General features: G+C 41.1%; 1 protein-coding gene across 1 annotated transcript in view; it reads left to right on the top strand.

Moving 5' to 3' along the window:
• The window catches only part of LAMA2 (laminin subunit alpha 2), a 576,898-nt gene that overhangs the window by 507,285 nt on the left and 43,139 nt on the right, over positions 1 to 26,474 (top strand). The window contains exons 46-53 of the mRNA XM_019520301.1: positions 1,223 to 1,382; positions 9,037 to 9,161; positions 11,293 to 11,455; positions 14,264 to 14,408; positions 15,572 to 15,710; positions 18,646 to 18,657; positions 21,014 to 21,134; positions 25,852 to 26,028. Of these exons, the coding sequence (XP_019375846.1) occupies positions 1,223 to 1,382; positions 9,037 to 9,161; positions 11,293 to 11,455; positions 14,264 to 14,408; positions 15,572 to 15,710; positions 18,646 to 18,657; positions 21,014 to 21,134; positions 25,852 to 26,028 (1,042 nt within the window). The remainder of the gene's footprint in view (positions 1 to 1,222; positions 1,383 to 9,036; positions 9,162 to 11,292; positions 11,456 to 14,263; positions 14,409 to 15,571; positions 15,711 to 18,645; positions 18,658 to 21,013; positions 21,135 to 25,851; positions 26,029 to 26,474) is intronic.

Below are 26,474 nucleotides of genomic sequence, written 5' to 3'. Positions count from 1 at the left end.
AAATCAGTAGTTATCCCCTGTCCCTGGGAAAACCACCATGGTGATCACAGTAGTTCCCCTACCAGGTAACAACAGGTTGTACATCCTACCTGAATAAGACACACACCATTGCCCATTAAATGCAATCCCCCCCATCTCTGACTCTTTTTCAAGTCATGGTGAGCCATGACATTGCACACAGTTCACCCAGAATCCCTGTGTCACACATTCTCTCAGCCTGGTGCATATGATTAACATGGCTCTGCCCTCCACAAGGTGAAGCCGTACCAGAGGGCCCTGTGCCTCACCTCCACATAAAATTTTGGAGCATCCCAGGACTTGTGTTAAGAACACCCAGTTTCATTAGTGGGAGCTAATGAGCACATGGATCCTTTGTAGGGGCTGTCTGGAGTATACACACATATGAGCAGTGTTAAGCTGTGGGGTCACCATGGGGCGGGGGGGGCGGCAAAAGTAATTGTGTACTGAGAGAGGGAGCAACAGAGGGATGCCAGGTGAACTCTATGCAGTGTCAGTTTGAACAGTGGTTTCCATTCAATTGTAAATATTTTTCAGCAAGCACCACACCTATAGTTGATACTACATTTATTTTATATTCTAAGTTAAAGAACAGGAAATGTGTAGAAACTTTTGACAAATTGATAAATAATATTACAAAGTTTAAAAAGACAATTTTAAACACAACAGGGTAACAATTAAAAATGATGGGGCTTGTGTCTGAATTTAATAATCACCCAGGGAACTTTATTGTGGAGGATGCAGGTCTCTAACATTACAGTAAAGTAAATTAAAGGACTTCATTAGATGATCACCTACTTCAAAGGAATGAAATTAATCAAATAAACCATAGGAAATTCAGAAATTAATTTGGATCATAGCCTGCTTCATTTATTAAGTCAAGAAACAATTACATGGTGCTATTTTAGTCTTAGTAATTATCAAAAGTTGAGCTTCTCTGTTTTACTTGTTGAATTCTTACTTAATGTATACATATATTCAAGGTAGAAAGTGAGGCAAGAAACACCTGCTCTGTGATCCTGTATAGAGCTTTCATGGGTATATGAGAGCAAAGAAACTTCCTTTGACTGTATATGGAAACCTGAACATTACCAAATCAGAAGCACATTAATGATATACAGTCATTATTGAAACATATCTGGAAAATGTTGTTTTATATGCTATGGTTTAACTGCAGGGTTTGGGGGGGTTCTTTGTTTTTAAGGACTGGGAGAAATGGCACAGTATCGGTCCGAGCTCTGGATGGTCCCAAAGCCAGCATTGTGCCAACCACTGTCAGTGAAATCTCCCCACCTGGTTATACTATTCTGGATGTAGATGCAAATGCCATGCTGTTTGTTGGTGGGCTAACTGGAAAAATAAAGGTAAGGTGTTTGCTACCATTGGTGCATTAAATCTTAGGTTTTGATAATTACATGGGCTGCTGTTATTATTGTTAAACATTTATTTTTAATAGCAACTGGGCCTCATGTGGCTAAGTATTGTATTGATTCATAATACAGCTGAGCTCCTAAAACAGCACTGCTCTTGGTAACAGTGTGTGTTCCTCCCAGATACCCAGCTGCTTTAGTTCTCTCTTCTATTTTGTCTCTTCTCTTCAGTATGCCTGTTTCCTTTGTTTCTTTTTCATCATTTTTGGATGCTGGCAGGTACTTGTTCCTTCTGCTGATTCATATAACTCAGGGGCGGGCAATTATTTTGGACAGAGGGTGGCATACCGAGTTTTGGAAAACTGTCGAGGGCTGCATGGGTAGCCCCTCCCCTTGACAGGTGCCCCACCCCCTGGTCTCCATCCTATGACCAGAAGTCCCGCACCCTAACCCCTGACCTTTGCCACCTGAAGTCCCTTCCCCCAGAAGTACTCCTTTCAGTAAGGGGTTTTGCCATCTTGGAACCAGAAAAATACCAGATTATATTCTGAAAAGCAAACATCTACAGCATTCATTAATTTGATTTCAAAAAATATTTTTGTCCTGATTTACATGTGTTTGTGTAGTGTACACAGAGGTGATTGCACAGAGACAATATCTTAAAATGAAGTTTTACTCTTGTATATCATGGGGGGTGCATATAGATTTGTGAGGAGCTGTGGGTGTGAGAGTATGTGGGGTGTGGGTAGGTATGGGGTTTGTGGGGGGATAGTGTATGGGGGAGGGTGGCTCAGGTGTATGAGGGGGTGTGGGGGTCTGCATGTATGGCAGTATGAGGTAGGGTATGGGTGTATGTGTATGGTCAGCTGTGCATGTGGGACTCACCCTATGAACACACACACACACACACACACACACACACACACACACACATATATTTACTGGCATGGCCCCGTGCTCCCCAGTCTGGTGATGCAGCTGGGAGCTATATGGCACCAGAGCAGGGCGGGGGCAGGAAGAGAGTGAAGTGGCTGGTCGTGGGATGGGGCTGAGCTGCTCAGTTCTGCTGAGGGCTCCCCCTGGGTCCTACTGCCCCTGCCTCCTGTCAGCTTTGATTGGCAGCCAGAAGCAAATAAATATTAATTTACTAATTTTTTTAGGGGCACCACAGGCTGGATAAAATGGCCTGGTGGGCTGCATTCAGCCCGCAGGCTGTATTTTGCCTGCCCCTGATATAACTCCTCTCCTTTTGTCCACTAATAAATTTTCCAAGCCCTGTTAGTTCAGCTTCACAGGCTATTCTCTCTTCTGGCTGGTTTATCCTTCCACCTGTCTCCTTTTTGGCTTCTCAACTACATCTTCATCCTCTACATCTGCCTTTGCTTCCTAACTATTAGTCCTTTTTTGCCAAATACCATGAATCTGCTTCCCTCTTAATGCCTATCATTGACCTGTCCATCCAGATTTCATCACACTACTGATAGACATCTTCAGTGGAACATGGTTAGCTATACTACATATATGTTACAACACTGCTTATTATGATCTAGGGAGGTCTATCGCCATCCCTGGTTGCCGTGTTCCCTGTGTTGGAGATCAGGATACCCTGCAGGGTATCTTCAAGTGGAGATGGTGGACTCGCACTCCTGCTTCTGCACTTGCAGACATCTACAGGGAAATCTCTATGCAAGGGATTCCCCCATGCATGCCTGCAAGTACGGAAAGGGGAACTCCCACTCCCCCCTTCACATTTGCAGTCACGCACATGGAGGTACCTCTTCAAGGAATTTCCCCATGTGCCTGCAATCACATAGTGGGGAAATTGCACAGTGGTCCCCCCACCCCACTGCATTTGCAGATGGGAAAAGGGAATCACCTGGAGAGAGATTTCTCTGGGTGCTGTATGGGGTATCTGTCTGCAAGCAAGAAATCCCTGCTTGCAGACACCCCACCCCACCCCCACCTTTCCCCTCTTATCCAGATACATCTTTGGAGGAACATGGGAAAGTAAGGCAGGCACTCCCAAGGCCTCCTACAGTGTGCAAGACTGGGCACCTCAAGCCCATGGGGCCTCTGCTCCAGGAAGGCTGGAAAACCAAGGGTAGCTTTATATTTCCCAAGATATCCACCATAAGCAAACAGACATGGGCTGCAATAAAGTGGCCTGATTTAATACTGACTTCTGTCATGGCCACAAATTGAGCATTTGTGGCATGATTGAAAGTATGGACATCTGTTTGCTTTCACTTTGTGCCACCCTGAAAATGTTTACAGTAGACCTCTGTAAATTTTTACTCCTCTCTGACTCTTCTTTCTGTTTACCTCCTATGGGCCTTCAGTCACTAGGCCTTCAGGACAGGGATTAATGAGAGAGATGTTAACATCATGATTTACATTGTGCAGGAGTTGTACAACATTGGCAGCTCTGAAGTTGCATTGTTAGTTATCTGGAGCTCAAAAGTTGTATTTAACTTATATGTGAATGTACTGGAAGTTTATTCTGACTAGACCCAATTTAAATATTTTCAGCTGGAAATACTTCCCAGAAAGTGAAATAATATTGCACAGGAACATTTGACATTTTAATTTTTTGTTTTTATTTTTTTCAAAATGTTAGAAAGGAAAGGAAATGGAGCACTTTATTTCAGCAGCAAATATTGAAATTGTCTATAGTGGTTTATAGACCTCTAAATGTATCTTTTGACTGTTTGGAACAAAAGCAAAACATTAAAATGTCAAGATTGCCAGTTAACCAAAATTCCATTTATGAACAGCTCTAATAGGTGTAGGATGCAAACCTTTACTATACTTTATTTTGTACAGAATGAATTAAGTTCACATAGTACTTTGTAGGATGCATGCCTACATAAACACAAACACATATAAAGACAAAGGAAGGTTTAAAGGCTACAGATGGAGTATCTGTTGCAAATCTAGATTCCCTTTCCTTAAACCAATTGCTTAAAGTCCAGCTATAACTAAGAAAATATCCATAAACCGTATGGAAGATTTGTGGATCTGATTGTGCTTTTTTATTTGATCAGATCCATTGCTATGCACTTCTGTACAAGTGAGGTAATTAGCTACGTTAGTCTGAAGTCCAGAAGGTAGGGCAGGGTAGTACCATAAGTCTTTGGCACATTTTCATTCAATGGTGCAATGGGATCTGATCCCCAGTCCCAACAAGCATGCCTCCTGGCATGCCACAGATATGTCAGAAGGCACAGTTGTGGAATCAGGGATTAGCTCCTAATTGTGCTATGACTACTTGCCTCCTGCACTAGTAAATTGAAGAGTGCCCATGAGTCCAGCTCAGCTAACAATCAGCTGATTGTCATTTGGCTTCTGGAATGCCACTGGGGACTCAGACTGGTTTCAGTGTAGTCTGGGCTCGGGCTGACAATCAGCTGATTGTTGGCCTCAGCTGGGACAGCCCTGACTCTGGTTCCAGATGGAGGCTGTCCCAGCCAGGCTGAAAATTGTCAAAACCCTACACCCAGCAGCTTTGACTGGGCTGCTGGGTGCAGGGGATCACCGCAGGAATAGGAGGAGAGCTGAAGGGCTTCCCCCACTGGATACTTCAAACTCTGCCAGGAACCTTGATACCCCTGAATGTAGGAATGGCAAATTCACTGAAAAATTGTAGGGGGGGGCGGAACTTGCAGAAATAAACAGTTATCTTTGTTTACCCTCTCTTCCCCTGCTACCCTGGCAACTGTGAACTGTAGGTCTATCTCAGTCTCTACCTTACTGCTTTCCTTGCCAGGACAAAGACATTTGGTTCTCCTGTGAACCATAAACAAGAGTCCTTACAGGGAAACAGCTGAAAATAATAATCTGTCAGCTGCTGAAAGTACAATGCTGCTTCAATTTGAAGAGAGTACTGAGCCTTCCAAAGCCAGATACAGAATAAGTCCTTCCCAGCCACCAGTCCCTAGGCCTTTGCCAGATCATATTGGCTATGGAGCACAACAGCTCACTGTCTTATCCAAGCCATCTCTTTCTTATACTGTGGTCCTTCAGGAAGTGTGAGAGTGTGTGAGATCTGGTGATGCTCTAGAGTCATGTACTAACTGACAGTACATGATACAGTACTTTTCTAATTTCTGTTTTCAATGGAATTCAACCAAGTGGGATAAATAGGTTAACAAGGATATTTCTGCTATAATATTCAACAATAAATACTCTTCGTTGGGCTTCAAAGTAAACACTACATTGAGTTCAATGAGGGTAGTTCATAGCTTTCAAAGCTGTATAACTGGCTAAGATCCTGATTCAGGTAATCATTTAATCACGTGCTTGAGTCCTTCCTATTCAGAAAAGCATTTAAGAGTATGCTTAGCTTTATGCATTTATTTAAATCCCATTGACGTAATAGGAATTTTATCACCTGTTTAAATTTCAAGGTTCTTTATTGAATACTTAAAAAAAATAATCTAACATTTACATTCTTGCAAATCTCGAAAATCACTGAGCTTCAAGAAGCCACTTCCGGCCTCATTAGGCCTGTTGACCACAAGTAGTTCACCCTAAAGTGAAAAGGGAGGGAAGCATCAGGGCAAAATTAAAAACTAAAATTTATTATTTTGATTTTAATTCATTTCAGATTTCCTTTTTGAGTTAAATCAAGTGAATCAAGCACAAAATGTAGCAAACACCTGTTCATTTTGTATTTACACAGCTCTAAAGCTTTAAAATGTCCCCACAAATATTTTAGCCTAAAGTTGGTGGGGAAATGTTACTCTGGGACTGAACCTTTGATTTAAATACTAGCTTGAAACAAATTTTTATGTCTGAATTAGGAAGTATAGAGATTCTGGAGGTAGTTGGGGCAATGCTGCAACAGTGTTCACTGCAGCTAAGTTAAAGCAAAAATTACTGCCATTGTGAAAAGATGCCATTACAAAGGAGTTCATTACACTGAATAATACTTGTGTGTGGTGTTAACTTCTGAACAATCCTTTAAAATTGTATAGGTCTTTCTTTAAACAAAAGATCATTTAAAAGTTATAAATCTCGGAGAACTGATATTCATTTTATTACCTACGACTTTTATTGGGATCTATTGACTGCAATATCCTGAGTAGTATTTCCCCAGAATGTCTATTGCTATTCAATATTCCAACCAGAATATGATACTTAATAATTGCAGTTGCATTTTCAACTTATCAACACAACAGACTTAAATAATCATATATCAAATCATTACTTTCCACAATATAAATTTTGATTTAATTTACAGTGGGTGTATCTACACGTGCGCTTTACTGCAGAGTTGACTAATTAGCTCTGCATAAAGCATCACAGTCTACACATGCATTGGTATTAAGGCATAGTAAATTAATTAACTCTGCCATAGGATTGTGGACAATACCATTGTGGACAATACTATCCTATGGTGGAGTAATTTACTCTGCCAACATGCAGGTGTAGATGGAGACAGGGACTGGCTGGGGCACAAGGATGCTAAAGTGTGAGGGCTGACTGCTGCCCAATCTTGCACTCTAGCACCCTAATGCCCTAGCCAGGCCCTCCGCCACCCAACGCCACTACCCAGAGCCCAAGGCTGACCCTTGGGGCCCCTTGTGAGGCCTCATCTGCTCGACCCCAGCTCAAAGTGCTGTGGTCCCATGCGCATGTGTAAATGCTATACCCAGAAGCAGTTGACTCCGGCACAAACTACACCAGAGTTTATTTTGTCATATTAATAGCACATGTAGATGCATCCAGTTTGCTTTATAGATTTGCTTTATAATGAATTTTATTGTTGATGCTTGAATAACATTTCTATTACTACAGCATCCTTCTCCTTTAAAATGCAGTTTAACATATATGCTACGTGAACAACTAACAGAAATAACTTATACGTGGAGCATCATAAACCAAAGATTAAAACAATTACAATAGAATTACTGGGTAGAAAGAAGTGTCAACAGTGAATAAAGATTCTGACACTTAAAAGTGTTTTAAATGGAAAGAATTACTGAGAAGCACGTGGGAAGGATACAATGAGGCAAATATACAGTGGAAGAAATTCAACAGTGAAATACATCCCCAGTTTCCAGCATGTGCTTAACTCTTCTGCTGAATTAGAGCAAGCCCCAACAAGTCATGCACTAAAATACCAGCTTCCAATCAGAATGAAAATTCTGGAAAGGTTTTTTTGTTTTTTTTTAACAGAACACATTTTATCCATAACCAATGGCGCTAACTGAAAATTGGTCCTTCACCCAGGCAGCCAGAATAAATTATTAACTAGCCTTGTGTAACTGGTTAATTTTGAGAATCTGGGTTCTCAACATTTTCAATGCCTGTACTACGTTCTAGGAAATTCTCTGAGTTAAAAAGAAAAAACATGTTAAATTTGCTTCCTTCTCTTGAAATAAGTTTGGTTGTTACCATATGTGCAGTTGTTAAATGCACAAGATGAAGTCCTACAAAAACTCTTATCTTTTCACTGAGCAGCTTGTATAAAATGCTGAATCTCCTTGGGCATTTAACAAGGTCAATGATACTTTAAAAACCACTTTCTGTCTCTCAGATCTACTGTTTCATATCACTGGGTCACAGTCTGCGTGATTAGACAGAGTTGAAGCTTTGCCCTGGGATATAATACAAAATCCCTTTTTGTCTGTGCCTCTGCAGAGTTCTTTATTTTTTTAAATGTTCCTTTTTGGTTTTAAAAAACATTTATCATTTTACTTGAGCAGAAGAATGTGATGCTTAGACATCATGAAATTCTCAAAAGTGACATTAAGTTCATACTTGTTGCTAATTAAAACATTTACAATTACCTTGGGAAATATCACCAATGCATTAAATCTTCCAAGTCATACTCTTCTTTGAAAGTTTTCAAGTTGCTCTTCTCTATATTCTTCAGGTTAATATTCTTAATATTCTGAGAAAACAGCAGGTGCTTGTGTGTGTCAATTGCTAGGTTTGTACATTTAAAATCAGCTCATATTGATTAAGTATAATTTAAAATGAAACTATATAATTCTAGAAGGATGAACAATTCTGTACATTGTCAAATCAAATGAGAAAGGCCCTAGATAGTCTACAGAAACCTAGCCTAGTGGGTTTTGGTATGTGGAGGCTTAATTTTGCTTGTCCATCCCTATTTTTGGTAAATCTAAAATCAGGTTTTCCCCATGTTTTGCTAAGTGGGTTAACAGTCAGTCTTTCAGCTTGGAAGTTGTTGGTTCAGTTTCCTGTCCTTCCCTTCCCAGACCTTCAAGGACTACAAATACTGTAGAGACAGCTTGTTTGTCTTATTGCAGAGGAGACTGCATAGTTCCTGCCATGATTAGCTAAGAAAAAACACTGATTGACTCCAAAAAAGGGCCTAGCCTTCCATAAGTGAAGGATGCTAGTTATCATAATAGTTGGGGAGGCAATCTGTGCAGTAAGATCATGGGGAGAACCAAAAAGCATCCTTCCTCTACCTTCTCCCCAGTCTCATAATCTGCCTTCCTGTACTACTACAAGCTTTCCAGTTCTTTAAAAGGGTTTGTCAGACAAGAATGATGTTTCGTTAAAAACCCCCAGTCACTTGCAGTATTTGTCATGTCCATTCCACATTATGTTTTGAAGATAATGGATGTCTTCAAACTACATTCTAACTAGCTCCATAATTTCCTATTTGCAGAAGTCAGATGCTGTAAGAATCACTACCTTCAATGGCTGTATGGGTGAAACATACTTGGACAGCAAGCCCATAGGACTGTGGAATTTCAGGGAAACCGAAGGTGACTGTAAAGGATGTGCTGTCAGGTTAGTAATGAACTGGCTGCTTCTTATGCTTTTCACTCTTCTTTGTAAACTGTTTGTGACAATGCACATTTATGTCGTGGAGCAAGTAATACAAAGATCTACAACAGCCCACAACAAGCCTTGTAAGTTTCATTAGTACAGTGCACAAAATTCATAAAATTAAAGGGATTATTAAAAATTGTGTTAAAAGAATGCCAAAAGAGATACCGTCTAATCCATTTAAAGAATAAGGTTAATCATACCTTAATGGATTCTAGACAAATGGGGAAAGTACTGTGGCCTGAGGCTTTGTTGCAAAACACACTTAAATTGCAGGAAATTCCTACTGACTTCAATGGGCTTTGGACCAGGCCAAAAGGAAAGTAAGGGCTAGAGTCTAGATTCACAAAAGGGACTTCAGCATTGGAAATGCTTTCTGCCTCCTAGAATGGAATTTGTGACCCTGGGTTATATGCCTAACCTCAGTTTATGGACAGTTAGACACTCTCTGATTAGTATTTCCTCATGAGAGCTAATACATAGACCCCCTCTACACATGGAGGTATGATGGGATCTAATGCACACATGCATGGCAGGAGGTGCAATTGTGGATTGCACATTAGATCCCATTGCACCTCTTGCCAGTACAGGGGGATCCTGATCCCAGGCTCCCCCTGCACTGGCAAGAAGCAAACTCCCGCAGCTGGGATCTCCACACACCCTAGTTGAGGGGCTCCCAGCCATGGGGGCACCCATGCCCCCTAGAGCAAGGTATCACCACCGCAGTGATCTCCCCACCCCAATAGTGCATGAAACATCCATGGTGGGAGGATCACAAAAGGGGCAATCCTCCTACCACAGGGGTGAATTAAACTATAAAGTTAGTGTACACTTTCAAGGTGTAATGTTACAGCTGGTTGGAGCTTTTTATTGTGATAAGTATTTTGCATTTGTAATTGGTTTCAAGGGAATTGTGTAATTAACTGGTTAATTGTGTGATACATGTAACATGTAGAGCAGGTCATAGACTCACCTAAGCTAGCCAACAGGAAATGCTGAACATAAGATGGACCTTCAATCCCACACTTCTTGGGACCTTATGTGCCTAACTCCAAGGCCATGAAAGGGGCCTGTGGTAGTGATCCCTTTTATCCCATCGTTCAGGGACCAGAGCATTTTCCCAGGAAGTGAGAGACCTAGGTTCAATATTCACAAGGCCAAAGAAAAGAGACCAGGACTTCCTAGCTCAGTGATTAGGTCACTCTCCTGGGAACAGGGAAGCTCTAAGCACTAGTTGTAGATTTCATCCAAGGACTATTTCATTTTAAACCCTTAAATAACCGTTGGACCAGACGCTTTCCAGAGGGAAGGTCTTGTGATTGGACTTACCCTAGGAGTCTTGAGCTCCAATAGGTCATTTTTCCTTATATCGCAAAAGTTGTGGGATCTAGGATGGTGGATGGGCTCTGTGGGTGTCTTCTATATACTCCTCCTTTCTTGAAGGGGTGTCAGCCTCCCCATTGTGGAAACCTGGTATATTACAAAATTGAATCTAGAAAATAACAAGAACTAGCAGGCCTGTTGTTAGTCAAGGCTCCTTGCTGAGCAGAGATACTTGAGATTCTTGTGGTTAGTGAGGATCTGTACTGGCTGTCATGTTCCCTCCAAGCAGGAGAGTCATGTTGTCTCTTTTTGATTGAATAAGTCGTCAATTCTTTTTGGGGACACTTTCAAAAAAAAGTTGGAAGTGCACCACCCAGAATAATCTCTAGCTTAGCAAATAGAGTATTTTCCTGGAAGGAAAAAGATGTGAATTTGAGACCCTGAAGGCTGAGGGGGTCATTGAACTTTGAACCTCCCACATCCTTGGTACATGTACTGATCTCTGAGGTATTGGAAAAAAGTGGAGTATCACCTTATCTGGCTGTTTTTCCATGATTAAGATGAGATGTCTGTCATTCTACATTTCATGGTTTGTATCAGTTTCCTGATCTTCCCCCTAGAACATCTCTGTTTAGTATTTCATGGGCTGTGTTTAAGGTTCAGGGGTCAAAGGTGTGTTGGTATAAAAACAAACTCTCTTCAGATTCCTTTTTCACATGCAGAAATAGGGAAAACTGGTTGGAAGCTGAGGAATGTCCTTCTTTTCTAGCCCACAGGTGGCAGACAGTGAGGGAACAGTTCAGTTTGATGGAGATGGTTATGCTATGGTGAGCCGTCCAATCCGCTGGAATCCCAATGTCTCCATGGTCATGTTCAAATTCAAGACCTTCTCTTCTAGTGCTCTGCTGATGTACCTTGCCACACAGGACTTGGTAAAAAAAACGAAAAAAACAAGCAAACAAAAAAAACCCTTCTCATCAGGTTTCACTCCTATTTTGCGATGGCTGAATTCCTAGGACAGCACATTCCTTTTAAGTGCATATCCTTCAGCCTGAAAAGGGTATGCACTTACCCAGAGTATATGGTTACCCTTACTTAGTGAATACATACACTCATTAACTAGAGAATAGCTTGCTGTCAACTGCTGTCAGTACTGTCATACTAGCATCTCCGCAACTAGCCAGTCCTGTCATTTTCAAGGCTTCTACTGCCAGCACTCTGAGACCTGCTAAGCCCTTCACCATTTTTGCTATCAATTATTATGCTCAGTTAGATTACAAACTAGATAGCAGAGCTGAAGATGCTGTCCACTAAAGAGGTTTAAGTATTCAATTAATATGAAGATAACCAGTGTTCATTAATAATGTAAACATGAGGCAAACACTTAGATTTCTATTGTGTTCTGCAACTAAGGAAGCTATGGTCTTATCTGATATGTATATAAGTGGAACTGACTGGGCTCACAAGAAGAACTGACAGGTTTTTTTAGAAGTGTGTGCTTTTAAGATGCTGGTTGATTCTTCAGTGGTGGAAGAGGGTTTTGTGGCACAGGAGCTGAAGAGTCTGAAATGACTGGTACATGACACCAGAAGTATTCTAATCGAATGACCTAAGTTTGGGTATGTGAGTGAGGGGAGTTGTGGAGTGTACATATTTAAATTCATCCTCACCCAGCTGAAGTCAACAGGAGTTTTATCACTGACTTCAATGAGGCCTAGATCCTCCCCAAGTTTCCAATGGTACAAATTACCAAAATCATGCCTGGGAAATGACAGATACATCTAAGGACTGTACTAAAGGACAAAAGGAGTGGTGGGGAAAATAAAGTAATAATTAAGAGAGTGTTTGTGCCTAATACAACTGGCAGGACAGGTGCCAGGCTTATGACCATGGTGGCAGTGGTCACCCTGGGGCTTGATACTGAAGATTCATACAAAAGCTAGGGAATCAGGAGCAGGCAAGATCATGAAGCCAGAATCCCAACAAAGCCACAAGACAGGAGAGCTGGAGCAAACTAGGTAAGAAATAAAAAAAAGGGGTCCACACTGAATCCACAAGCCACGTCATCAGGGACAGTGGCTGGAGTCTGGAACAAGGAACCAATGGGCAGAAACCAAGAACAAAGATTCAAACAGGAGACAGGAGCTAGATAGAGGCATTTGTCTTGCTGAGTAGCTCTCTGGGCACGGAGGCCCTAATAAGCGTGCCTGCTGCTCTGACTTCTGGCAGTAACCTTCTCCCTATAGCTCATTTCAGGACCAGGATTGTCAGAATTCAGGTTTTAAAGTTTCCAAGATTCTGAGGACATGACAAGATTCTGAGCCCAGCTTTTGAGGCTCTGGGGTCACAGCCATGGAGAACCTTGCGTGGCTCTGGGGTAACAGATGAGGAGAGCCTATGATGCTCTTGGGGTGCTCTTCAACAGTAAGGCTGGAACTGGGATGTGACTAGTTACTGTGGAGCTTGACACTAGAGTTTCATGAGCCAGGCAATCAGGAGCAGGCACCATAAGGAGACAGTAATATCACAGCTGGGGGATCAGGAGTGGTTAAGATAAGGTGCCAGCAGCAGGGGTCTAGGCTGGATTCATGCAGGTAACCAGAGCTAATTACCCTGCCTGCTGCCCTGCATCTTGACAATAGAGAAACTAAAAGTCAGTCAACAACATGTGATAGTGATACTTAAAAAGAAGAAGAAGAAGAAAATTGCAGTTAGGTTTATCATGCCACAGTTGGTCATTTTAGACATGGCAGAATGGTTCATAAAATAATCTCCCTCTGAAAATGTGGTCTCACAGTAGGAAACAGTCATTGAGAATCCCTGCTGTAGTGATTTGGGAATAGACATGAGTAGGTATCTGTAGTTCAGGTTTTATCAAATGTTCCCATTTCTCCTCTCCCAAAATTGAGTATGTATGTAAATATAATCATTCTCACACTTTTGCTTAAGCCAAGTATTGTTCATGTTTCACCACTCCAAACATTTCTTTTAATTGTAGAAAGCAGAATAAAAAGCCTCGGTCTTACAGAACAGTCTATGAACAAGACAGACTTAAACTTTTCAGAAAGACTAATGCCCCTGAGGCGGTAATCTCCCATTTCTTAAATCCTGTCTTTCACAGATCCCTGACTCCCTAATAGGTTAACAATTCTGCTAGCCACTGTCTGTCCCAGCTTTTGTAGTTCATTATACTACAGCTCCAGTCAGCCACCAGTACTTGCAATTTAGACATCAACACCTGAGGTTGACTAGAATTACAGCAAATTGCACTTCACTGTGATATCTCAGGGACATTACCTGTTAGAATCCATACCACCTCTTTCCTGCTATTGCTCACCAGGCTCAGTAAATTAAAGTTGGCTCAGACATGTCTACTCACACTGCAATCATATCTCCTGATTGCAGTTCAGGAGTACCCTCAAAGATGAGTGTAGTTTTCAGATAATTGTAGGCTATAGCCTGTCCTTCAGCCTGACAAGACAAATATAAAGGACAACCCACCAGTTTAGTAAGTGACCTGCCTGAGCAGGTAGGTAGTAAGAAAGCAACTCACTGACAGCCCACTTCAGAGTACTGCAGTTACAGACATCAAACGCCCGAGTAGTTTCACATGTTTAAAATATACCTTTATAGTGTCACTCAAAAAATGGAACAATTGCTTAATGTCAAATATTGCTTATCAGAACAGAAATCAACATTCAGCATGTCTAAATCATGCGTCTAATCTGTCTCATTAACAGAAAGATTTCATGAGTGTAGAGCTCAGTGATGGGCGCATAAAAGTTAGCTATGACCTGGGTTCAGGTACAGCTTCTGCTATCAGCAACCAAAAGCACAATGATGGGAAATGGAAATCATTCACCTTGTCAAGAATTCAAAAACAAGGTGAGTTCCTATAGTGATAACACCTTAAGTTTCCTAATTACCCTACCAAGCACAGCTAACCATCTAATCACTGTGAAGATGATGTATAAAATTGCTGGGTTTAAAAAGTTCTGGAAGAAAGTGATTTAGCAACTTCTTTTGCTTAGATTACAGGTGGCTTAGGTGAGATGTGCCTGATTGCAGTGTCAAACAGGTCTTTTATGATTTTCTTTTGAAACCAGTAGCTTAATTTCCAGGCATAATTCTGCTTTGCAGCTGGCTAAATTACTTTCAAAAATACATTTGAGTAAAAATGTTTTTTTTTTTTCCCAAACAGTACCCTGATCTTGTTCAAAGTTTATTAAAAAAAAAAGCCCATATGGTTTCTAATAGAGAAGGAGTTAGTTTTATGCTGTACCCCACCTTTCATAGCCTGAGTATCCCACACTACTTTAAAAAGTAATGAGTTAAATGCTGGCAGTGCAGTACCTGGGTAGACAAACACAGCAACCATAAAATATTCATTTGCAGTATATCATACACTGAGACTGAACCTGGATTACAAAGGTTAGGAATGTTTTTAAAAAATGCTGTTGTGTCTTTAACCTTTAATTTTATAAAATATAAACCTAAGAAGGGACTGCAGAGTACTAAGGAGGAAGTATGCCTGTATATCCACTCTGTTTTGGCCTTTGATGACACTGCTGAGCCTTCTAACAGTTGTGGAAATTATGTTTTAAGAGCTGCTTGGTTTGTTTGTGTGATGTAAACTGAGATAATCAAAAGAATTATGCTTGGGACACTGAACAGAAATCATATGTTAAAGAGCTTGCTTATGGCTGAACTGGGTTGGATTGAAACCAACAATCTAGAGCTTCAATGATCTGTCCCATCTTGATTTTGTCTGGCACTCTTTACTGAATAAAGTACTGACACTGAGAACAAACCAAATTGGACTGGGGATAAAATATATTTTAAAATACCTGGGATTGTTTTGGCATTTTAGCAACAGAGAAAAAGGTGGGGTTCCTTCTAGCAGCCAGCCCCTCACTGCCCAAATAATTGATAATTTGTAAGTCAATGTCAGTCATTCCAAAAGATGATTCTTCTGAGTTTTTCACAGAGCAAATTAGAACAGTATTGTTTAAGATTGTTTTAAAAACTTTCACCAATTGTTTTTCCAGCCAACATATCAATTGTAGACCTAGACACGAATCAGGAAGAGACTATAGCCACAATTTCTACAGGAAGCCACTTCGGACTTAACTTGAAAGCGGATGAGAAAATATATTTTGGTGGATTGCCAACACTGAGAAACCTGAGGTAAGTTGGGGTGAAAATAACATCTTTGCCTATGGCAAGAAAGGGGAGAAAGTATAATTTTATTCTTTATGCTTATTTATTCTCAGTTCACTTGCAATGAGAAAATGGTGAATTCTATTTAAATTGAAGGACTAAAGGTACCAAGCACTGATGCTCTTGACCGATAACATCCTCTCTAAGTGCCATTGCATTCCTTAAGCTGTCTTAAGTTGTTCACTGCTTCAATCAAATACAGCATGAGCCAGGAAAATAGCCTCCTGTTTCTGTGTAGAATGACAATATTGAAGCTGAGCTTTTCTTAGTGCTTTCCTTTCTCTCCAAGAGGAATGCAATTTGCAGCTCAAAACTTGTATGACCAAACTGAGGTCTTGTCCCGCACTGACCTAAGCGTGTATTTAAAGTTACGCATGGGTAGTCCTACTGAAGTTGAGTATTGCTTATGAGTAAGCCGTTGCAGAATCCAGACTACCAGCAGCTTTTATGTAAAACATATTTCAGCCTGTAGTTACTCTGAAATCCATTTGAGGACAAAAGTTCTAGTTTTGAACTCTTACTCAAAACTTTCATTGTGTTCAGGAATTATTCTGAATATTCTTAAAATATAATATGCTTTATATATACTGAACCTTGGTTATATGTTTTTCTGAAGACCAAATATTCAACTGCTTACTCCAGCAAAGCTATCATTGTAAATATTATTATGTGTCAAAGAGATCATGTTATTTTCAATATGTTTTAATATTTGCTAATTGAAAAAATATATGCTGGAATGCAATAGGTGCTTTTCAGGGCTGTTGGTTGTAGCCATGTTGGTCTAAGATCACAGGCATAGGTGCTTTTAAATAACCTGAAAAACCATTCTGAAGTTGAAATGAACACTCAGAAATTTTAGAGGGGAAAGGACCCCTCTGTGTCTCAACAGGCAGATGAACTATAACAAAACTAAGACTATTAGTCAATGTTAGCTTCATCTACATGTCATAATGACATTCTTAACATCACCTTGTGCATAACGAAGCCTATCTGTGGATCAGTAGGATGCTTCACGTCAAAAGGGAAAACAGGCATATTTGCTAATGTACTAGTTAGCTAATTTTCATTTATTATACCTCTGATGTCAGTTTATGCTCTAATAAAAGGACCCAAGCTGTTTCACTCATGAAATATCATGTTATATTATGCAATATGCAATGGTGTCTGCCAAATCATGTGGAGAAATTATTCGTACACATATCGTTTTGTCGTTGCTTAGGAAACCAAGTACACCAGAGCAGAGCTCATGAAACTGTGATAGACAAGGTTCTTTGGGTAAATGTAATATCTTTTATTAGATCAACTAAATAGCTGGAAAAAGTGTTCTTTGCAAGCTTTTGGGAATAAACCCCCTTCTTCAGGCATAGGGAGAGTCTGGTGGTGTTTTTTGTGCTCTCCTGGGCGGAATGGAAGCCAATATGCAAAATGCAGGTCTGTGAAAATGCAAATGCGTGGCAGAGAGGATCAGAGGGAATGGGAGACGATAGGTGTGAGATAGGTAGGTGTGGGGGCAAAGGGGAATGTTGAGCTCCTGACAGAATGTAGCCAGTAAAATGCAGACAGGTTACCTGGGGTTATCAGATGACAGGCAGGTTATAATGTGCCGTCCATAAAACACCAAACTTCACCAACCTCTTCATCAGAATCAAACTTCCTATGGCACAAAGCACACCAAATGAATCCAGACCATGGCAGGACAATATAAAACCTGCCAACACATCTCCACCACTCCCACAATAACTATATCCCACAACAGAACCATCAGCATTCCTGGATCTTACACCTGCACCTTCTGAAACGTTGTATATCTCATCCAGTGCACTATGCAATATGTAGGAGAAACCAGACAACAACCGTGCACCAGAATGAACACACACTGGAAAGCTATCAAAGGCAAGAATACCCAGTTACTGGTGGGTGCCCACTTCTCAAGACAGCCACTCTCTCTCCAGTCTCTCAGTTCTCATCCTCAAAGGGAATGTACAAAACACCTTTTGTAGATGAGCCTACAAACTTCACTTCATCAATCTACTGGTCACAAAAAATCATGGACTAAATATAGTCATTGGATTTATGGCACATTATAACCTGTCTGCATTTTACCAGCTACATTTTATCACCAGTTCAACCTTCCCCCTTCCCCGTGCAACCTACCTGTCTCACACCTGTTGTCTCCCATTCCCTCTGATCCTCACTGCCATACATTTGCATTTTCACAGACCTGCATTTTGCATATTGACTTCTATTCTTTCAAGGAGAGCACACAAAACACCATCAGATTCTCCCTATGCCTGAAAAAGGTGTTTGTGCCCCAAAACTTGCAAAGAACATTTTTTCCAATTATTTAGTTGGTCTAATAAAAGATATCCCATTCACCCAATGAACTACAACCAACAACCCTAAAGCATGAAACTGTAGTAAACATTTTGCCTACAGCTATGATTCATCAGTCATGACTTGGTGCAAGATGCATATTACAGAAAATCCTAACCAAAGAGAGAGTCTGAGCTGCTGGAAGCAGGAGACATTGCAGTACCTGTGACTTTGTAAATGCGCCAGACTGAGTGCTAGTCCCAGACCTGTCTCTTGCCAATTTCTTTGATATGATTTTCTCTTACTCGTGACATATTGTAGCAAAAAATAATAAGAGTTTATTGATCTAAATTAAATTTTAAGGCAGACTGTTGGGAAGGGGGGTGACATTGTTAATTATTCTAGCCTGACAATGTCTGGGGCATATGTATACAAATTAAAAGAATCTCACTACCCCAACATCTGTTTCCACTTGAGTCATCTAAAATCTGTTTCAATCTGAAATGTTCTGAATCTTGATAAGGAATGCTATTTGCTGCAATGAATATAATTAAAAGTAATGTTGTTTTGTCTTTCTTTTTTATCCTAGTATGAAAGCAAGGTAAAGATAATTAATTATCTGCATGACTTGCATGAGTTAAGTGCAGCTTGGGTCAGGAAGCAGCGTGTAGGTACTATCTATACCAGCTGTTACCCTGGGGCTGTTAATTCAGCAAGTGGCTCCTGCTGCAACAAGCAAAGCTGCTCCTAAGTGCTTAATGCTGTCATGCTGCGTGCTGTGCACACACCTCCAAAAACAACTTTCTAGCTTCTTTACACAGCTGCTTATTTCTGCTGTGTTATATTTTTTGCTTATTATATTGGGGTTCTGCAGAAACCAAATGGGGTGCCAGCCATGTTTAAAAGTTAACTTCCACTGTCCACTCTCCATAAAGTCAGTATAGTTCCACGGGGTCAGGGGCCTCCGTGCAGGGACTGCTGCAGCCTTCATTTCTGAATGCAGCAGGAACAGTAGATACACATCTGGGTGGAATTTGCCAGCTTGGGTTTAAGGGCAGGGAAGTGACACTTTTTGGGTTGGTTTCAACCCACCTGTTTCCTTTTGGCTTGGTTTGTGTTTCTGAATTTTACTGTGGTCTATCCCAAACTTCCAACTTAACAGAAAAAAGAAAAAAAGAAAAGAAAAGATGTGAACCTCAGAAAATATCTGGATGAAATTTCACCTTGTTGGGGAATTCATGCAACTACAAAACCAGGGAATGAAGGAGATGAGTCACATATTTCATAGCCTACAGTTAGGAGTTGTAGGATGAGAAATGCAAATTTTTGAAACCAGACATGGTACTGTAAAAGGTGGGGTGAGGGAAAGTGGGGAATGCTCTGTGGAGGGCACAGACTATCCACCATATGAGCATTTGTGCAGTGTGGCTGTATTGGGCAACTGAAAGCCATGGCTGGAGGTGAAATAGCAAAACAGCTCTGCTACCGGGGACATCAATCTATAAAGAAGCAGTAAAAAAGGGGGTGAAAAGATCTGAAAGTGAAAGACAAGTATAACCAGATGGATACAAATAAAGCACAGGGAGAGTGATTTTAGTAAATCAGATGCTTACTTGAACTTGGATAAAGGATGCAAAATTGTCAGAAACTATGCTGTGCTTGCTGAGATGGCTATAATGCAAAGAATGGCTTTCATTTCCAAAACGTACAGTTGCAAATCATCCGTGTTAAACCATGTCATTCTGTAATTAACATCCTTGAAAACCATTCAAACTGTTTTTCCAGGGTGCTGAATCTTAGTTCCTTTGATACTTTTGGAATATTTTTTTCTTTTGTTTGGGTGGTCAGATTGTCCGTATGTCCCATGAGGAGTGTGTGAAGATCTACAATGGCTGTAATAACACGTATTGGTGAATTAACTACAAGTACTGTTGCTCCTTTTGGATTGTGACTTAAAAGGCTTCTATTTACAGTTGAAGTGGAGTTCACGGAACATTTTTTTTCCTGTCAAATTGGTGGCAAATGAATGTAATAAAGTACAAACTTAGCCTCTATTCTTGGGGCTTGATTTAGTGACCTCAGAACAGAAGCATCTATAACCGGCATGCTGGTTATAGTGGAATTCTCAGGGCTTTTGTCATCTTGCCTGTCATTGAAATACCATGTAAACTATAACATAGGTGTTCTGCAATGACTTTAGAATACTCTTCCTGTATTGGGTATATAATTAGTTTCCAGATCACAACCCAAGTGCTTTGTTTTCTTTGACTTTTCAGGAAAGGATATTGCAGCTGAAATATGCCACAGCTTTTATAAAATGGTGTTTAAAAATAAAAATGAAGAATAGTTAAGCAATGAATCTCAGCCGATGTGAACATGATGGGCTCCCAAAACAAGAAAAACTATTTTATCAGAAAAAATATCCAGGACTCAGAATGAAATATTCTTGCAGTTTTTGGCAAATATTTCATCCTAAACATCTACAGTTATGAAAGTCCCTCTTTCATCAAGATCTAGTGTGCATACAGATGAAAGAAACATTTGTCTTCCAGTCAAGGTCTTTCCTTGTTGTTATGATTTCCCAGCCTGCATCTTTCTGCCTTGCCTAGAGAACAACTACCTACTTATTTCATAGTTCACTGTGTTTAAACACAAAAGGTGACAGCATTCCTTAAAAAAGCAGAGAAAAAAGGACTGTTCTCACTGGAGATGAGATGAATATCCCTTTACACCTTTGATGAATGATGGAAAACAGAATGCACTGTGAGCTGATGGATGATGAAAGGCAGAATGTACTCGGTGTGTGCATGCACCCATTTAAAAAACTACAACAAAGTATCTCTGGGACCATGAATGCACATGTGTGTATATGTGCGGGTGCGTGTGTACCTGCTCAAGAAAGTCTATAGATTTGTCTAGGAAAAATGTTGCATTTGATTTTAATATTGTTTTTGCAGGCCTGAAGTGAATTTAAAGAAATATGCTGGTTGCCTCAGAGATATTGAAATTTCACGAACCCCATATAATATACTAAGTAGCCCTGATTTTGTAGGCATAATCAAAGGCTGCACACTGGAGGTAAGTCCATCTCCTATATGCTTTGGCCTCAAAGGGTAAAAATATTGTCTGGCATGGCTAATAGAATGACATTAACCATATATTTCAGAAATGGTGGGATTTTGAAAAGCACTAACTTAGCTTTTGCTCCAACTTACACAAGTCAGTGGAAGTCATTCATTGATTTTAATGACAACAGGTTCCGGACAATTAGGAGCATGTTTTGAAAAACCCAGATGTAATTATGTAAATTCTGGTATTCATATATAATGGTTATGACTTCATTCACTATACAGGATCATAAAGTATTTCACAAACAGTAGTATTTATTGCGTATTCAGACTCCCGAGCACAGGTTGAGAACCCATTCAAAGTCCCCCATATAACAAACTGCATTAAAAATAATTGCATCTATGTCCAGATAGTAAAAGCAAAGGGAGCAGTATAGACAGTAAATCTTCAGAGAGTAGGGTGACCCCCAGTTTGGGGAAGCTTAAACTGCTCCAATCCCCCTGTTCCTGGGGCGGACTGGAGAAGTGGTGCAAAGCCCTTTGCCTACTTCACTTACCAGGACTATAAGAAGCACATATGGGGCTCATGGCACTACTCCCTGTGCTCCACTCCCAATGCCCAACAGCTAAGCAGACAGAGGAGCAAGGTAAAGCCCCCTTCCTTCTTCTCACACCAGGGACTCCAGAATGAATAACAGGGAGGAAACAATTGGTAACTGTTCCTCCCTTCCTCTCCCAGTCTATGGGAGGGGAGGGAGCAGTTGTCCTTCATGTTTTTTCCAGACTGGGATGACCCTAGTCTCTGGCAGGTATGGGAGTCTTTTCCCCTGGCTCCAGTCCTTCTCGTCCCTGGAGGAGTTAAGCCAGCGGAAAGTATATAGACAGTCTTCCAGGAAAAACTCTCCTGGGTGTGATTTCTACCTCATATAGTCGGGTTATTTTTCTGCTGGCGTGGCCATTTTACTCCAAGAAAAAAAGCTGGAACTTCTGCATACTTGTGGTTTCTTCCTGGAGATTAGCAGTTCTCCTGGTAGAAACTGATTAACTGTACATGTAACTGGCCATGTTAGATCCATACTACTATCTCGACAGTATAGATGAGGAGTCTTAGGTACAAATAAATTGTAAGGAACTGTACAGTATTTCAGAGCTGTTTGTGGCAGATCTGACAATAAACCACACATCTTGAATTGCAGCCATCTGTCCTTTTCTTCTGTTTCACAGAATAGAGGTATTTGAATGAATGAATGAATGAATGAATACTATAGGGTTCACAATGGCTATATAAATCAGATATTGAAGGAAGGGTCTCTTTTTGGGACTGGTCACAAAAGTCAGTCTCCTGAAGGTTCACTGTGGATGCCAGGTTTTGTAGACAGTGGGCACATCTATAAGAGATGTTTACTGCAAAGCTGACTAATTAGCTCCACAGTAAATGTCTCAGCGTGTATACATGTGCCCACATTAGGGTGCAGGAAACTAATAAACTCCCACAGCAGGGTAGTACTTGTAAATACCAGTACTAACCTGCTGCAGAGTTTTTTCATGCCCAGCGGTGAACATGTAGATGATGACCCAGCTGGCTGGGGCACATGAATGCTTCAGTGCCAGGGTCCCATGCCAGCTGGATCTGCTGTGACTGGGCTCCATGTGCTGTGCATGAATAAGCTCTGGAGTTGATTGCTCTTGGGCGCACATTCAAATGGCATGTCCAGGAGCAAAACACTCTGGAGCAATAAACTCTAGAGTTTGTTCATGTACACTAATTGCATGTGTAGCACTGCCTAGTGAATGCTATAAAAATGTCACTTGGCCATGGGACCTGCATCAGATTTTTGTGAACAATCCCTAATATTCATGTGCTACACTAGAATCCAAATCCTCCATCAGGCATGTCAGCTCTGTGCAGGTCTGTGTCCTATCTAAGTCATCGCATCAAGATTTCAAACACAAGTTGTTGTTGTTGTTGTTATGATTATTAATAGTAGTGGTGGTGGTGATCATGATACAGGAAAATGCAGATCAGTTCCCTATAATAATGCTTTGCAGGTCATTAATTTTTAATAGCTACCCACTGAATTGACAAGCATGTTATGTATAAATGTACATAATAATGGATAGATAAATATAAGATAAGTGATGGCATAAGTGGTATAATTTGTTTTAATTGTAAGTATCAGTTTGGTACCTTTAATTAAGTGAACAGGCTTTTAATATGTATGAGCTGAAAAAATATCAAATACTAGGTTTGGGAGTGGGTTAATGCCTTAGTTCTCCAGACAAAGGAAACATTCTCCCAACCTGAAAGAATTGCATGGAACATAGAAGAGCCCACAGTGAAATTTCTTTTCTCTGTGGGTGCAATTAGCACAATGCAATAAACTCTGGTGCAGTTCATGCTGGAATTTATTGCTCCCAGGCACTGCATTTACACATGAGCTTGGGACCACGGCACATTGAGCTAGGTCAGAGCAGCCCCAGCTAGCAGGGGACCCAGGGGATCAGCCTGCCAGACCATGGAATGGCTGAATGGGACACAAGGGTGCTCCAGTGCAGGGTGAGCCAGCAGGCAGCCCCTGCATTAAAGCATCCTCATTCCACACCCAGCCCAGTCAGCATCTACATGTGCATTGCTGTGCATTAAACAATACCACTTATGTCTTCAAGTGCTTATGTCTTCAATTACTAACCTATGACAGCATTTATTAGTTTACTGGTGCCTAACAGGGCCTCATGTGTAGATGCTGAGTCTTTACTGCAGAGATAATTGGTCACCTCTACAGTAAACATCTTGTGTAGATGCCCCCCCCCCAAAATATCTAGCACTTTTTTGGGCAGATACAGTAGCACAGGCTGATTTTACTATACGATGGAAGAACTAAAGATTCAGTCCAAATAATATCAAAATCATTTACATTTATTAGATTTGTATCTGTTCCCATCCAAACTTCTTCATTCTTCCAATCCAAATGGAATCTCCTTCGAATAGTAGTTCATGTTTTGACCAGGGTGATATTCTCTACATGTTCAGTTGGAATATGTAGCAGGTCCATGGCCATGGGGGCAGCTGTGATGCTCCCTGGTGACCCTGAGGCCTCTGCCCAGCTCAGGCCCAGCTTCAGCCCTTCCCTTGAATCTTTCCTGCCACATCTTGCTCCTAATTAAGGTTATAAAAGGAAGGCTACCTATGGGCTCTGTCTGAACCTGTGTCAGTCACCACCAGGCCTCTTCTGGGTCTCCTCAGTCACAGACCTGTGCCCTACAGACTAGCAGGCCCTTTCAGCCTGTCTATACCCCTGCCAGGCACCTGTCACCTTAAGGGCTCTTTCCATGGCTCCGTACCTACCCTACACCTTGCCTGAAGCCTCATGGGTGTTCTCTTTTTGTGATGTTGCTGAGTTATGCACTCACCCTCCCCCCTTGGGCCTTTTGATCCCCCTGGTCCTTTACATAGTCCTTTCCTGGACTCTTAGACCTCTGGTCCTGCATGCCACCCCTTATCCGGGCTCCCAGACCCCTAGTCCTGCTTAGCCTTTCCCCAAGCACCAGGACCCTTTGTGGGCTCAAATAAAACAAAGGCCACTTGCCTGTAAAACCCAGTCCTTCTCTGTCCATGGGATTTGCCTCTGCTCCCAGGTCTGCAGAGTTGGTTATACAAATTCCAGTCCCTTTAGAAGTGCTGCTGCCCAAAGCTCCTCACCTTGTGGCTACCAGGGAGAGACTGACTGACCAGCTCAGGCTTTGGGCTTATATCACTCCAGTCTGAGCCCTTTTCCCCATCAGGTGAGTCTCTCATTAGCCCCCTGCACCACCTGCAAGCAGCCTCTCAGGCTACCAGCTCCCTTAAAAGAGCATACGCAGCCCAGTGCCCTCCTCCAGAATGATCCACAGTTTGGCAACAGTTAACAGAAAATCTCATATAGGATACATTCACTTATTATTTGATGACATACTGTGCTCTTTAAATTGTGCCAATATCTGCTAGTGCACAAAGCGGTTGTGCCCTGAGCAGTGCATACTTCATTCATGAGCTTGGATCATCAATGAAGCAATAGTACTTATAGATGTTGTGGCAATGATAAATGATTAATGTAAAATATATTCTGATCAAATCTGACAAATAATAGAATCTGGGACATGTTCACATTAGTTGTTGCTTTTTAAATGTAAGAAAACCAGAACATACCATATTAATTCAAGGCAAAACAATTACAATACAGTTCAATTACAGTAACCATAAGGGCCAGGTACAGATGTTACACTTTTCCCATATAAGTGATAGGAAACTGATCTATAACTGTAACAGAACAAAAGTTCGGCACACACAGACTGGTTTAAAAATGGCAGAACCTGATCTGAGATTTATCTCCTCCCCCACCAAAATGTGAATGTGTGCTCTGTTCATTCCAGATCTAAATTAATTATGCCGCTTACAGAAAACAGCATAACTTACATTGATTCTGCCTTGGGCTTTTTGAATGTCTGTACCTAGCCAAGCAGTCAGCCATAAAGCAACAGGATATTCTAAATTAAGGCCAAGACTATGTAAACATCTCACTCACGTTGAACACAAAACTCCAGAATTGTTCCAATGACCGACATAATAAATTAATGGATGTTTAATATTTTTATCTCATAACAACATGTAATTTAACATATCTTTCTGAGAGTTTGTACTTTGTTTTCAGTCATACGAATTCATTTTCTTTGTCCTTTTCCTTTCACAGAACATTTACACTGTTAGCTTCCCCAAACCAGGTTTCATAGAACTGCAGCCTGCCTCGTTTAATATGGGTACAGAAATCAACCTGTCCTTCAGCACCAAGAATGAGTCTGGGGTCATCTTGTTTGGTATGGGTGGGACACCCATACCTCCAAGGAGAAAACGCAGACAGACTGGGCAGGTACAGAACAATGTAGAAGATATGGAAAACCTGTTGCTTCTGCTGGGTTTTTCCACACAACTTGTTGTTTCTGTCCATTCCATTTACTGGAAGTTATGTATGAATCATAGGATCATAAAAAATTAGGGACCTCAGGAGATCATCTACTCCAGCCCTCTGCTCAAAGCAGGACCATCCACAAGTAGATCATTCCAGCTAGGGCTTTGCTGAACCAGGCCTTAGAAACCTCCAAGGATGGAAATTGCACCACGTTTCTCGGTAACCCATTCCAGTGCTTTACTACCCTCCTAGTGAGAGAGTTTTTCTAATATCCAATCTAAACCTCCCTTGCTGCAACTTAAGACCATTGCTCCTTGTTCTGTTATGTGCCACCACTGAGAAGAGTCTAGCTCCAACCTCACTGGAACCCCCTTCAGGGAGTTAAAGGCTACCAAATCTGCCCTCAG

Source organism: Gavialis gangeticus, unplaced genomic scaffold (assembly GCF_001723915.1).
Source record: "Gavialis gangeticus isolate Ggan-Ray unplaced genomic scaffold, GavGan_comp1, whole genome shotgun sequence".
NCBI classification, from domain to species: domain Eukaryota; kingdom Metazoa; phylum Chordata; order Crocodylia; family Gavialidae; genus Gavialis; species Gavialis gangeticus.
The sequence above is the reverse complement of the archived record's forward strand: the minus strand, read 5'-3'. Positions and strand labels throughout refer to the sequence as shown.